Genomic DNA, 14,326 nt, shown 5'->3' on the forward strand with positions numbered 1-14,326 from the left:
TTGTAAGCATTTGCAGCCCAACGGCGACGCATGTACCCGCAGAGCGGGCCGCGGCATACAAGGAACGGCTGTTCTGTCGGAAACAATAGTTAGGCCGTGTCCTACCCAGGTCGCCGATCATTGCATGCATGAAACGTCCGCCCCTACCCCGGAGCGGTGCTCGTGCGTTCCATTCACCGAGCTGCCAGCCTCTGACACAGAGGCGGTGCGATGCCAGGGAATACAGCTACCGGCTCGCCGTCTGCGGGATCGTTTCATGACGTCATCAGAGAGACAGATGTTTGGCCTCGTGCGAGGTGTTGCAAGGGTTGCGAGTGTTTACGGCGAAGAGCCCGAAATGCGTTCAATGTCGGTCATGGAAATTGTGGCGCATTATGTATTGGGAAGGGTTTAGTTAACCTGATGCAATCGGGTTTTGGAAAGTTGGCGATCTGTCTGGAAATTGGGCAATAAAATAAATCACCCCATTTTTATTTTTAGAAAAATGGAAACGCAGATAGGTATTTCTCGAACAGACCTCGCTCAAAAAATGGTCTTACGCAAGTACAGACGTAGTTAGTAGAAAGTTCGACATGAGTCATGACTACGCATAATGCATAAGATTTAGGTAATCTGAGCTTTTTAGTGTTACGTTTCGTGGCTGCATGGATCAATGATCATCGATATTTTTTATCGCTTGCCTCTTTCCCAACAGTTTTCTGAATAGACTCTCCGGCTTTCTCGAATGGATCATTTGACACCAACCCTCTCGAAGTGATCATCTGACAACACACTGACACTATCACACCCACCCTTTTATTTAGACTAGCTGGTCCTCTCGCTGCTCTCTGTGGATTGGTTTCTTTTTGTTTTGTTGGGTTAGGCCCTTTCGGTCCAATGAGACCATTTCAGAGCCGGGAGGATGATAGGATATAGGGGGAGACATTGGTCTGGGCAGGCACCCTAGTGAGTCGCCGGGGCTGAGCCCATCCAGAGGACAGGCCACCCAGCCCCAAGGCACTCACTGCACCCGGCTACGGGGTGCGCTCCCTCGGGAGCAGCGGTGCCGCTCCAAGGGAGCAGCCCGCATGAGATAAAGTTGCCTGTCCAGCCCGGAGGGGGGTTGCGGCGTGGAGGAGAAGGATTTCAGTATCCTGAGGATAGAAGCACGGAACGGTGATTGGTTTCTAATTTCTATACCCTTCATCTGACTCGCTTTTGGTCATCTGTCCGAGTTCTATGGACTCGCTGTTGATCCCGCCTTCTGTCTATGACCGTAATGCCGGTATCTGCTCCCGCTCTGTGTCTATTCTCTCCGTTTGAAGCCGTCTCCCCTGTCTGTTTCAGACGCGTGCTACCGGTGTCAGTCGGAGGCCTCGGGCAGCAAGCAGGACGACTGCGTGGTCATCTGGGGCGAGTGTAACCACTCGTTCCACAACTGCTGCATGTCACAGTGGCTGCAGAAAAACAACCGCTGCCCGCTCTGCCAGCGAGACTGGAGCTTCCAGCGGATCGGAAAGTGATTCGGTGATCACTTTGGTGATATATCGCCGGAGCGGAGCTGCCTGTGGCCGTCATCAGTAGCGCAACTTGTGCTTCTTGTCGGTAGGTGGCAGCACTTATCGACGGGGTATCGACAAAGACCCATGAGATAACCAACGGGATTTTAACGTGATCTGATGTAAGCCAGACTAGCAGCGGCTCAAGGAAGAGCGATCGGTTGACACGTGGTTATTTAATTGCCTGCTGTTTGCGATGTCAACACTCCGCTGGAAATGATGTCATCGATATTCTCTGAGCTAAGTAGGGTGGGCGTCGCCCATCGGCGGGGCCCGTCGTCCGTGTCACTGTACCACGATCGCACGGCGTATTAGCGCGGTGGCTCTTATCAGTTGGATTATGATGGGGCTATGTTGTGAATGTCTCTGTTGAAGATAATTTGCATCCGGTAAACTATATTTAGTTAGACACACTTTGCGCTATGCCGTTTTTATTAATCGATTTACGCTATTTTGGCTAGTTACACGGTAAAACCATGGATTGCCCACTACCTAGGGTTGTTTCATCCATGATCGGGCTGCACAAATGGCGCTCATTAGATTTTTCGAAACAAACCTATCGCTCTGTAAAACCTACGAACATCTCTACAAATAAGCTATAATAAGCCACAAGCTACAAATAAGTTTTCCGCCTCCGTGGGTTGACACTCGTTACCATGAATTCCAGGTGGGTCGTGAGAATTGACCAGCATTCTTGGTTTTTGAGTAATGATGTATTTGCGTGATCATAGACCTCTGTATACAGAGGTCTATGGCGTGATGAATGTGAGAACCGATGTACGTTGTTCAGTGTCACCTGTTGCTTTTTCTTGTGGTATGTAGGAATGAATAAAAGGTCGGACTGTATTTACTGTATTGACTGTTGAGATCCAAAACTGTAGTACGTGTTATCTGAGCCCGTTTTTGTGATGGGTCTTTTTTCCTTTGTGCATAGAGATTCGTCGGAGGGGTATGTCACCGATCTATCTCAAAAGTTTTTTTTTTGGTTGATAATTTTATATCGGGAAATGTGTTGACAAGCCTCACAATGGCGCAGGCTATGCTAAAGCTTCCATTTCAGCCACGAGGCTCGAGAGTGCACCGCGTTGGGTATAACGGACGCTCAGACTGAGCCGGGTATACGCCCCTCTGCGATAGGCAGTGTGTGGTCGATGGCTGCCGCAGTGGGCGGGCCGGGTCTGTGAACGGGTCGGACGGCACGGACGGGCGGCACGGACGGCACGGGATGGGAGGCTTCGCTGCCATACCGGTTCAACTCAGGAGAGGGTGTGCTGTTTATGAGTCGCTGTGCAAATAAGGTGGCGTCTTTTGTGCAGGCAGTTTGCGCGGCTTCATCTAATATGAAGCCGCACTACCAAACTCGACCATGATCTCTGCATTCTTAAACAAACACTGCGCATCAGACACTCATGTTTACAGAAGAATCGTTTTCAACCAGCTCCAAAGCTCAGACCGCATAAACGACCTCAACAAAGAATCCCTTTGTTCCAACACCGATGCAAGTACCCTCGTTCCCCAGACCCCCTGCTGGCAGTATCGTTCCAGCGTAGCTGTATACTCCCTGGGGTCTGTGTCATGTTTCGCTGACTCCACCGGGCCCTGTATTACCCCCCACCCCCAAGTAACCCCTGAGAGGGCTGGGTGATCTTTCGGCGAAGCTCTGCGTCCGCTCAGCTGACCCGCGGCTCCGCTGAGATCAGCTGTTTGTGAGACTCGGAGCAGTCGGTCAGAGGTCACTCATGTTTTCGTTTCGTTGGACTCGACAAGGTCTTGAATAGCTCTTTGCACGGTGTAAGCGCTAGCCATGTATTTTGGCGGCAGGCTAAGCATACACACTAAGATAGTTGATTCCTACTGACCAGCCATGCGTTTTGAATGCAGGCTGAGTATATACATTCGATAGTAGGTATGCAGATTCCTACCGGCAGTCAACATTTCCTTCTCAATCCGTAATTTTCCTACCAAAGTCCAGTGGTGTGTTGGTAGGCGAATCGCGACGGCCCCGCCTGGCACGGGCCTCCCTCTGCGCTCCCTCACCCGGGAGCCGTCGGAGCCGACGCTGCGGTCGTCGGAGTCGACGTTTGCGTCCGTCGGTACCCGGCACGGCGACGGCGCGACTGCAGCGACCGTTTCCGGCCGCTCACGGACCGTCAGTCGCCACAGACGGGACGGGGGCACGGAACTGGTCGGTGGTGTGGTGCCAGACGCGGAAACAGCGGGACGAGGTGAGATGAGTTGGAGCTGGTAAAAGGGTGGGCTCGCAGACCTAAGCAGGGCTCTATCTTGGGAGAACGGCGGTGGAATAAGAAGTGGCCGTGTGAAATTGAGCGTGTCTTCCTCGCAGCCTGACGAAGGGAAAGGAGATTTTCTGTTTGTACAGCTTGCCATTAGCAGTCGACGGCCTGATCAGCCGGTTGACCCGTGCTGCAGCAGCTGTAGCTGGTCGGCTGAACGGCTCCACCGTTAGGACGTCCGTCAGAGCGCCAGCATGCTGCGCCGGGAGCTGATTATGATGGAGCCCTACCGGCAGCTCCGCTACCACGGACACCGCAGCAGAGTAAGTGATCTCTCCTCTTCTTGGGTAGTTGTGTCAGACTGTCAGCCTTCGTAGCATTGTTCACAACTCACGTCCGGTTGAGTTTTCTGCCATTGCTTCAGTTTTCTCCCTTGTATAGCAACGGCCAACTCCACTAACGGCCAAGCTACACAGAATATCTAAAGAGGGAACAAGTGCATATTCCTGTGGCTTGAGCCTTGCTTTTTCATCAGCACACTGCTCGGGTGTTGGGCTGGATAATTCAAGTTTCCTACTTGTGCAGAGCGGAGCGAGTAGCGGCCCGGCTCTTCGCCACTCCTCCTCCCTGTACCAAAAATATCGACCCCTCCACAAGCCCCCAACTCCTCCCCCTCCTTTCAGGTCGCCTCAGCGTCAGCGGTGGTGGACTCGGGCCCTCCGACTCGGCCCCGTCACGTGGTGGAGCCCGGCCGGCGGCAGGCGGCGCGGCGCCAGCTGCAGTGGCGACACCTGGACGCCGACATCCGACTGATGCGCGCCCTCGCCGAGATCATGGACTCGAAACGACTCGACAACGACAACACCGACTTCGAGAAGTGAGGCCGAAACGCGCCATTATAAAGGCAAACTCGTGGAGATCATAACTAGACAGATTCAGACAAATTTGATGTATGTACGTGTGGCGAGTGGCGACTGGGGCATTCCACGTCAAATCAAACACCGAAATCCGTCATCCCCTTCGATTTTTCTGAAAATTTGTAGGCAGACTGGGCATGGTTCAAAACTGAGTTACGTGTAATATTTTCGAAATTTGATAACGTATCGCCGAGATATAGCTCATCGAATATAGCCAAAAATGCCACACATCATTTTTTTAAATGCTTATAACTCTGGTTCCTTTTCTGGTATCCAAATGATATTAACAGGGTCTTGTAGGCAATTGATAAGGCTTTGATTTTTAATTATAAAATTAAATTGAAGTGACCTTGAAATGCATTTGACCTTGAATTAAAACAGAAAAATTTAAATAGCAAAAAACACGCCACCTTCGATTTGAGTAATTTTTACATATTATGTCCGTCACAATGTTCCTAACCATCTGTGAAAAAATTGGAGTGGGCCATTCATAACTTTCGCGGCAAACGCCGTTTTCATGCATCAACATCACGCAACCGCGCGTGACCTTGAAAGACAGAGTCAAGACATGCTTGCTTGTGTACACTTTCTGAAATGAATGATTGCTGATTAGTGATATCCCAAACTCTGCGAGAATGGAAATGCATAGTCATCGTAGTCAAGCATTCACGTTCCATTGTAAAAGTGTCTCAGGCAAACGGTATTTTTCGGTGAATTTTGAGCCGTGTGGAAATGCATCATGAAATAAATTCAACGAAAACATGATCACGCAACGATATCTTCACGTCTTTTGATCTTCACTATATGAAAGAACATACATTTTTGAGTATGTATGGGGAATTTCTAGTTAATCCGATAATAAATATGGCAGTTAGAGTCCTGCTAAGAGTAACATGTCGCCGCGCCGCCGGCCGACGCGGGAAATGCAGCAGTCACAATTGTGTGTTTACACGTTCATATTTCAATTGTTTACCAACCTATTTTCAGAATTCTTTCACCATAAGATTGCCTGTACATTTCTTAGTCTTCTCACAAAATTTGATGCGAATCGAACGTAATCCGCGGTAAGGAGCGCGATGTAAATACGGAACCGTTCCGTCCCGTCCCGGCACAGTCTACAATTCAGGCGGCGCGTAGCGGTCGGCGCCGGCTGCCGAGTCGCCGCGTTGCCGCGGCGACAGGATGTTCACTTTACACCGCTATTACTAGAACAGTTGTGAACCGATTGTCTTATTGCTTGCACGATGAGATGTGCAATTCAATTCTGGACAGGTAGCCATAAGTAATTTCGCATCAATATTATGAGATATTGGCGAAAAACAGGAGGGGTGGGGCGAAATTCACTCTTCCCCTCCACTGCGTGTGCTAACATACGTTTGCATATGTGCCATTTTCTTCAAAACTTATGAATGGCCCACTCTAATTTTTTCACAGGTTGTTAAGAATATGGTAGGCAATAAAATATATGAAAATGAGCCAAATCGAAGGTGGCGTGTTTTTTGCTATTTCAATTTTTGTGCTTAAGAACAGAGTTCAGCAAATTTCAAGGTCATATATTTAAGTCGATGCAATTCTTAACAAATGCTTAAGAAATTACCTAAACAGTAAGGTTTATTTCATTCAAATCAAACAAGTACAACCAAAGTTATGGTCGTTCAAAAATATAAAAATGCAACATTTTGTAAAAATTTGATGCCCTATATTTAGAAGACCTGTGGTCAGAATGTGCAAAAAACATCAATGTAATGTCCGGGGCGGCACAGGAACTCGCTCACAAATTTATAATGAAATCGCTGATGGTAAGGTGCAAAACAGCCGATTTTTGTTCGATTTGACCAGGGTTACCGCTGCTAGGGAAATTTCCCTTTTCTATGGAAATCAGCGAAGATCTAGGGATATATGGATTTCACACGAAATCTAGGGAAATACCACAAACCCGAAAAATTGTTTTTTCAACGATCAAAATCATTTCTTTTTTAAATAAATTTAGTCCAAACCTTTTGATAGGAAGGATTCACAAGGACAGAGCCACCGCTAAGCGAAGCTTGTTGCGGTGACTCTGCCCTCTACCCTCCGATCGCGCAATTCCAGTTCTATGGCAGAATTTAGAGTTCAAAGTTTAACGTGTGCACATAGCCGCGCCCTCATAGCCGGCCCCCTCACCGACTTCGCGTGGCTACGGCCTGCCACCAACCGCAACCATACCTGTCAGGAGGCCCATAAATGCCCAGCGCCCGTCGCGCTTTTGTTTGTTTTGTTGGGTTAGGCCCTTTCGGTCGACAAGACCATTGCAGAGCCGGAAGGATGATAGGAATTAGGGGGAGACATTGGTCTGGGCAGGCACCCTAATGAGTCGCCGGGGCTGAGCCCGTCCAGAGGACAGGCCACCCAGCCCCAAGGCGCTCACTGCACCCGGCTACGGGGTGCGCTCCCTCGGGAGCAGCGGTGCTGCTCCAAGGGAGCAGCCCGCATGAGATAAAGTTGCCTGCCCAGCCCGGTAGGGGGTTGTGGCGTGGAGGAGAAGGATTTCAGTATCCTGAGGATAGAAGCACGGAAAGGTGCCGTCGCGCTTCGAACCCGGACTGTTATAACCGGGAACGCGTGCTCTCACCACGCGGAGTCCAACGCCCTACCAACTGAGCTACGGGACCGGGTCTCCAACACTCTTTGTTGTCCAACCTTCGTTGAGCGTTGTCTCCAACGCTCCATTGTTGTCATGAATTATTCTTCCGCATGTCATATCAAATAAATATGAGAACATTTTTCACAAAATTCAGGTTTGATGCTCTCGTTTTAAAGATATAAAGGGAATTACATATGTATGCATGCATATATAATTCTTGCTAGGTATTATTTCAAAACAAACTCCTTCTGCTTTGTACCATTTCGGGTGCGGCTAATTTTTTACATCAAAATTTTTGTTTTGGCGCGATTTTCACAATGTCTAGCGCATATCACTTCCTTACGGTCAAACCATTATAGAGTTCAGTGGGTCAAACCTAGAGAGTTCAAACATTATACAGGGTGATTTTTTTTTACTTGTTTAAAGGGACCCTCCCACCTTCAAAAAAGTTAATAAATTGGCACGAAAGTGATGTCGCTCGGTTCAGAAAGAGCGAAAACGAATATCTACCAAATTTCATCGAAAAATATTCACCGGTTTTCAAGATATTAGACTTTTACTTTTGTTTACTTTTTGGGGTCTCCGCTGTTCCTAGCGACTTTATTTGAAAGTGCGGCATTTGTTGCGCGCAAAGCAGCATATACCACCGCGTGCTACCAAACGTTTTAGTAAAAGATTTAAAAATCGTTAGATCTCCGCTGACGTCACAAATTCTAAGGGGGCATACCAATGCACTAGCCCCTTAGAATCCGAAAACTGCAAGTTTGAAATTCCATATCTCCGAATTAAAGCATTTGTCGATGCTGTGAGTGCCCAAACCGGTATTTGCAGGCCATGGCCACCAATTTGGCTATCTCAACTCAAAACTAATGTTAAGGTGGGAGTGTCCCTTTAAAAGTAATGAGGTCTAGTGGGGTTAAAATGCAAACATATCTTGCAAAATTATATGCCAGGATGACGAGCATTCTGGGACATTTTGATTTCATGCAGACACGATGCGAAGGAACGTCCATCGTGTATTTTACTTGTGCTTGAAGTTACCCACTCTCTCACCCTGGGTCCAAAAACTAGAAGTTTAGGGAGGGCAGGTCGAGGATTTTGATACCTACTGGCAGCCCTGATGGGGTCTGATTCGCTGTTTTTCTTTCTCCCTGAAGACTGATTCTTCAAAAGCTGCTCATACCCCAGATGGACCGTTTGAAGGTTATTTATGACTACAAGCTTGTTCATGCGTTATTTAACGTCTTTCTGAGGTATCTCCTTGATCATCGTATGCTTCGAACTGCCGCAATGCCTCAAAATCATCATTTTGTGTCGTTCCTTACTGAACGGCGGTGGACCATGCGTGCCCGATTGGTGGGACATTTTCAGGCTCCATTGGGGCCGAGGCCGTCGGTCAAAAGGGACAAATGATGACACCATACAAAATGTCCCAGATTTATCTATCACGTGCATTGCTTTTTTGCACGCGATTTTTCGATTTAGGGACCACCATTGACGTTTACTTTTTAACAGTTAAAAAAATCACCCTGTAGAGTTCAGTGGGTCAAACTGACGGTGCAAAATAATGCATTCGCTCGTCTCTTACGCCAGCACTACCGCTAACCATACGGTATAGTTCCCGGCGTCCCGCAACACACCACAATTTGCGATATACCACGAAATTATATTATACAGTAATTTGCTACATGCCAGCAATTTCATTAGAATCTCTGATTAACGTCACAGAATGTAGTTCATTGCTGTTTTGGGACGCAGTGACTATAACACGAATGGGTAAAATCACATATACATAGTTAAAATCTTTATATCTATGGTTAAAATGAGGAAAGTACGTCAAATTTTTATGAAAATAACCGCATCTAGGGAAATGATTTCTAAAATAGGGAAATTTTCGTGAGAATGTGGGGAAACCAGCGAGACGCCAGCGGTAACGCTGGATTTGACGTGGAATGCCCCGACTGCAAAAAAAAAACCTCCACACGTAACAAGGGTATGTTGACATGTCTCTTCTCGGAAAATGAGTGCCCTTCACGTATTCTTCGAGTCATCGAGGCTTCTCACTAAGCTTCCACTCCCGTTCCTCTCGGCCAGGTACCGGCGCCTATTACAGGGGAGCCGCACACGCAGCGTGGACCGAAGCACGCCTCTACCGCCGCCACCAGATCCGTACCTCGCCACGGACGACACAGGAAAACCGGTACGTTACCGGAAACACCGGCATGTGGCTGAATGGACGGCATTAGTAACAATGGCTCGAAGTCTACTGATATGGTGTCAGGTGCTGTAACATTGGACATATTGTTAGGCTAATAAATATCCGCTCATTTATGCTCACGTTCGCCGACTGAGCGGCACCAAGACAACGTGCCCCCCCAGTCCCATTATGGTGTCTGCTGAACTCAGTGAGGAACTCACGGTTAACTGCCATCACTCACGCTGTGGCTGTGCGGAGTGCTGTTGTTCGTACAGATCCACCATTGTGTACTGTCACTTTCAAGTTACCAGCTCCACCCGCTCTGACCGGACTGACTCCCCCCCCCCCCCCACAGCTCCGTCTGTGTCAGACGCTGGCGGCGCGGCCGCGGTCTCTCAGCTCACCGGCTCCCTCCCCGCTGGACCAGTGGCCGGATACGTGGCTGCTGGAGTACCGTCACCAGAAACAGCAGCTTCTCCAGCAGCGGCAGCAGCAGGAGCAGCAGCGACGACAGCAGGCCAAACGGCGCAGACCGCGGCGGAGACACCGCAGCGCACAGCCCGGCACGGCTGGGAGGGCGGCTCGCAGCTCCGAACGACGACATTCGCGGCCTCGGGCGGCAACCTCAGCACCGTTAGCGAAAAACAAACCCAGTTCGGATGGAGACGAAACGGACGGCGATGCCGAAGAGTCAGATGGAGACGCCGACGCCGAATCGGCCGCCTCTGACGCAGACAATCGGTACTTGGGATTGCGTGGAGGCGAGGTCGGGTTAGGTGGGATTTTTGGTCGTCTGCCCGACCCCGACGCGCGGGACCGTCTCCGCAGACACGGCATGGTGCTGATGAAGGGAATGATCGGATGTCGCTGTGCCGCCAGACAGGCCACTTGATTCTGTGATCCAGCCAGTAGTACATTTTGTAGGCTTAAATCAGGGTATCTTGCACTGCACGCGTCTGCCGTGCACATTTCTTGCTCATTACAGTCTCACGTTCTGCAGCACTTTTTCACATAACTGATTATTATTCACCATAACACCAGTCCTGTAGCACTTTGTTGTCGCATCTGTCAAAGCCTGATCTGCACGAGCTCCTCATCTCAGTATTGTATTGACCTATACGAGGCTGGCTCGTGGGAACCGAACCCTACCCTTCCTCAGTGAGTACACGTGATTCTGACACCGGACGACACCCAATCATACCCACCAACACCCGTCCATCACGGCGGAACATCAGTCACCTTTAACGCACTCGACACACACACACGCGCGCGCGCGCGGAATAAACAGGGTGGTGCTCGCGGAAAATTATTGAATAATACACAATTGTCTCAATCGACCCGGCTTTGTTCAGCCTTCCGGCGGTAGCTCCCACCGGGAGCGGCATCGTTCGCACGTGCTGCCTACGGGCAGGGCCCCGCGCGGGGTACCTCACGTCTCTCCAGCTCGGCGCCACACTCGGAGTCTCGGAATGGCGATCACATCAGCCGCCGACGGCCGGCTCGCGGTGGCCGGGCGGCTCTGGCGCGCGCGCACGTGACTAGCGGAGCGATGGCGGCGGCGGCGGCGGCGGAGGCAGGCGTGTAGGCGGTGGGGAGTCTCCGGGTCGTCAGTCATCCACCACAGCCGGGTAGTGGGCCGTCAGACAGCGGCCCCGGTGGGAGAGCACCATGAACGACGGACGGTGGCCGACCGTGTCCCACGTCCTGCCGGCAGACACCTCATGTCACACACTGCAAAACTGCCATACAAAGGCAAACCCATTATGTTTGGATGACCTTTAAACTGGTGGGGGCAGAGATGATGCAGATATGTTCCCTCCCAAAAATGCATTTTTTTGGCTTATACTGTAACATCATATTTAAAAAATGAGCAAGATACAACTATCAACTGATTAGCTTTCAGTAAAACTATTAAAAAAGATAAAATAAGACAATCAGCCATGAGTCTGACACTGAATTGACTCCAAATTATGTGGACCAAAACCTGAGTTGAATGATAATGTATGGCTGCTTAAGAAAACATAAGACACAGTAAAATAATTTTGCCACAAAGCCATCCAGCACCAGCTAGCTAAACTTACTTCTCCTGGAGGTCGACATTGGCACGGATCTCCTTGAACTCTCCAGCTATGAAGAGTATTGCATACATGCTGAGTATGAGACTCAGAACTCCCTGGATGATGATGTCAATGGGCAGAGATGTGAACTCCTGCTCAGTCAGCCGCAGGTAGGACCGATCTGAAACCAATCAGTAGTCTCCTGGTGAGATCCTCACATGGTTATGCCACTTAATATTATTTTACACAATAAAATATCAAAATCAAAACATAGAGCATTATCTTAAAGTAAGATTTGACAAAGGCAAAGGTGAATAATAATCTGGGCCTGCATTAAGTGCAGATACCATACATGCAGCCCAACGTCATTTGAAGTTATCAATTACCATGCTTTAAGCCTAAATTATTCCACTGATACCCTAATATAGCTTAAAACTAATCACTTTCAGCAATATGCATAAGATACAGACACTAAAAATGCATGCATCCACATCAGTAGGCGGAACTATGGTCATGAGTACCCAAATATAGGAACGTTCCCATTTTTGGGAACGGAGTTCCCAAATATGGGAACGGGCGTTCCCATTTATGGGAACGGAAGGTAATTTTTCGGCCGTTCGCCCACTAAAACTCTTTAGTGCATCACGTCTCAAAAAAGTGCACGCTAATTTAAGTATCTACTAAGTCTCTATAAAATTATCTTTAATCTGACCGTTGCACAAGGAAATTGACCGTCGAATGATATTTTTAATGATTTTTTGAAATGATGGAATGGTGAAAACATGGGTTATACTACATTTAACTTGCAATTTTAAGGAAAATGAAGCGTTTTTTACATTTTGAGGTCAAGTATAATAATTTTCGCCTGGTTATGAAGTTTCATACTAGCGACACCAGATGCTGACATATGCAAGCGAACACACGGACAGTCCGGGGGTAATATTGGTGACATTTGGTGTCGGGGCGCACGACCGCATGGAACGTCAGTGATTTTACCGAACTACTGTTGTAAACTCAGTTTCAGTGGTTTAAAATTATTCAGCTGTATTATATCATCCCAGATAGACATATTTTATTTGGATGCTAGCTGTTTAGAGTTGTTTTATAAGGAGCGTCATGAGCGTGGTTTTTGTCTTCCGTGTTTCTAAGCGTGATCGTTTTGAGGGAATTTCTCTTATATAGGTCGCTCTGTGTGGCTTATTTATAATTTTTATGCTGATTTCGATCATTCCTCGTGCCCATCCTACCAGGCCTTTTGCCACTTACACTCATCAAGAAAGGAAAAAACTAGATTTTCATTGGGACTAGGTGTTTTGAGGGTGTATAATATTCAGCGTTCCCATTTTTGGATACTTCCTTGTGCTCGTCAACTATCGGTGATAAACAGACAGGTGCTTGACATGTCTCCACCCTCGGCGCGGACGGTGGATATAGGTATGGAAGACCTTGTTGAACATCGCTGAGCGTTGTGAATTACGTAATCCTGCAGAGGGGGCGTGCCCGCTGCAAGATCGACGGGAATAAAAGCGCAGAAGACCGGGCGAAACATGCGACGGTCTTGCCGGAAAGGTCATCTGATGATTGTTGCGTTAACAATAAATTGCGGCGTTGGACGTGATGCTTGTTAATGAAAAGAGCCCCTGAAAGGCGTCGGTGAAATCGTTCCCAATTTTGGGTACGCCGTTCCCATAATAAGGAACGCTTGCAGCGCCAGTGTACGAGAGCGTTCCCAAATTTGGGCTCGCGGCCCGGATGATGGACTGCTTTAGAAATAGGGGAACGATTTGAAACTACGATGGGCCTTACAATATCAAACTCTTTCCCAACAATATTGAGACAAATATCAGGTGGTTCACGATCGTTTTATATTTTTTGGACGTCATTTAACGGTTCTTTTTCTTGTTTTAAATAATGCCTACATGGCGTTCCCATATTTGGGTTTATCGTTCCCAAACATGGGAACGAAAATGCGTTCCCGAAAATGGGTACGCTTGACCATAGTTCCGCCTACTGACATAAGCAAAAATTTACCCATCCAAACAATGTTCATAGAAATGCAAACTTTGAGAGATACCATAGAAGCTGTAAGAAACAAGCAATAAAGAACGATGTTAAGGAGCTAGCCATCAATGTGGGAAGAAAATGCTAGAAGCCTAGAACCAGGACTTACGCTGGGTCGCGGAATATGCAGTGTGGAGAAGTGATAAGATACCACATGTTAACAAAATTTTGTAAAATAATGAGGCCATGTTCGTTAAAATAGTATCTGTCCTTTGAACTAGGAATAAACTAGATTCAATTGCCTAATATTTTCTTCAGTATCAAAACAATTATGACCGAAATAGCCTCTTGAATCGATCACGATAACCACGGACCGAATCTCTGCACTCATGTAGCAGCAGCAGCACTCGTAATTCCAAACAAATCGATCAGAATTGACCACAATATCATGAACTGCTACGCAGACCTATGTTGATGTTAACCATGTAGCACGGCCCAACACAAATTTAAATAAATATTTTATCGCCACCTATCTATTTCCAAGCGGCCATCACCATGCGCAATAAATGAATCTGGTGCGTTGCTTTTGCAATCAATGATCATCATTACTTTTTTGGATAAGAATTAGAGTCAAAAGTGAATATTCCTTATAAACTCATTTATGAAAATATCAATAAATTATTTATTTGTTGTTAATATCAATTCACTGTTAACATCGAACATATATATGAGGGAAATTAAAGGATACTTTTATCAGGA

The 14,326-nt window shown here is 47.8% G+C and overlaps 2 protein-coding genes across 5 annotated transcripts in view; one reads left to right on the plus strand and one right to left on the minus strand.

Annotated features, from left to right (window-relative positions):
* The window catches only part of LOC122367384, a 48,471-nt gene extending 38,006 nt beyond the window's left edge, over positions 1-10,465 (plus strand). Inside the window, exons 1-5 of one of the 4 annotated variants that reach the window (XM_043340421.1) lie at positions 3,456-3,763; positions 3,919-4,095; positions 4,456-4,649; positions 9,407-9,512; positions 9,865-10,465. In XM_043340421.1, coding sequence (XP_043196356.1) covers positions 4,027-4,095; positions 4,456-4,649; positions 9,407-9,512; positions 9,865-10,401 — 906 coding nt within the window. In that variant the 5' untranslated portion in view covers positions 3,456-3,763; positions 3,919-4,026 and the 3' untranslated portion in view covers positions 10,402-10,465. Of the gene's footprint in view, positions 1-3,455; positions 3,764-3,918; positions 4,096-4,455; positions 4,650-9,406; positions 9,513-9,864 lie in introns of those variants that run through there. The other 3 variants (XM_043340422.1, XM_043340420.1, XM_043340419.1) reach the window with 3 other exon arrangements.
* Positions 10,466-10,590: 125 nt separating this feature from the next.
* On the minus strand, positions 10,591-14,132 carry LOC122367386 (ER membrane protein complex subunit 5-like). The gene is made up of 3 exons (XM_043340425.1): positions 13,737-14,132; positions 11,591-11,747; positions 10,591-11,213 (listed from the first exon to the last, which is right to left on the minus strand). The coding sequence occupies exons 1-3, from the start codon at positions 13,813-13,815 to the stop codon at positions 11,117-11,119; spliced, it is 333 nt and encodes a 110-aa protein (XP_043196360.1). The 5' UTR covers positions 13,816-14,132; the 3' UTR covers positions 10,591-11,116.
* Between the last annotated feature and the right edge of the window lie 194 nt (positions 14,133-14,326).

Source organism: Amphibalanus amphitrite, unplaced genomic scaffold (genome assembly GCF_019059575.1).
Source record: "Amphibalanus amphitrite isolate SeventyFive unplaced genomic scaffold, NRLGWU_Aamphi_draft 000865F_arrow, whole genome shotgun sequence".
Taxonomy (NCBI): domain Eukaryota; kingdom Metazoa; phylum Arthropoda; class Thecostraca; order Balanomorpha; family Balanidae; genus Amphibalanus; species Amphibalanus amphitrite.

Excerpts from the sequence above, each read along its gene's own strand:
- LOC122367386 (XM_043340425.1), bottom strand. The coding sequence starts at position 13,815 with ATGGCCTCATTATTTTACAAAATTTTGTTAACATGTGGTATCTTATCA. Across the intron at positions 11,748-13,736 it reads TGCATATTCCGCGACCCAGC|ATCGGTCCTACCTGCGGCTG; the intron begins GTAAGTCCTGGT and ends GATTGGTTTCAG. Across the intron at positions 11,214-11,590 it reads AATGTCGACCTCCAGGAGAA|GACGTGGGACACGGTCGGCC; the intron begins GTAAGTTTAGCT and ends GTCTGCCGGCAG.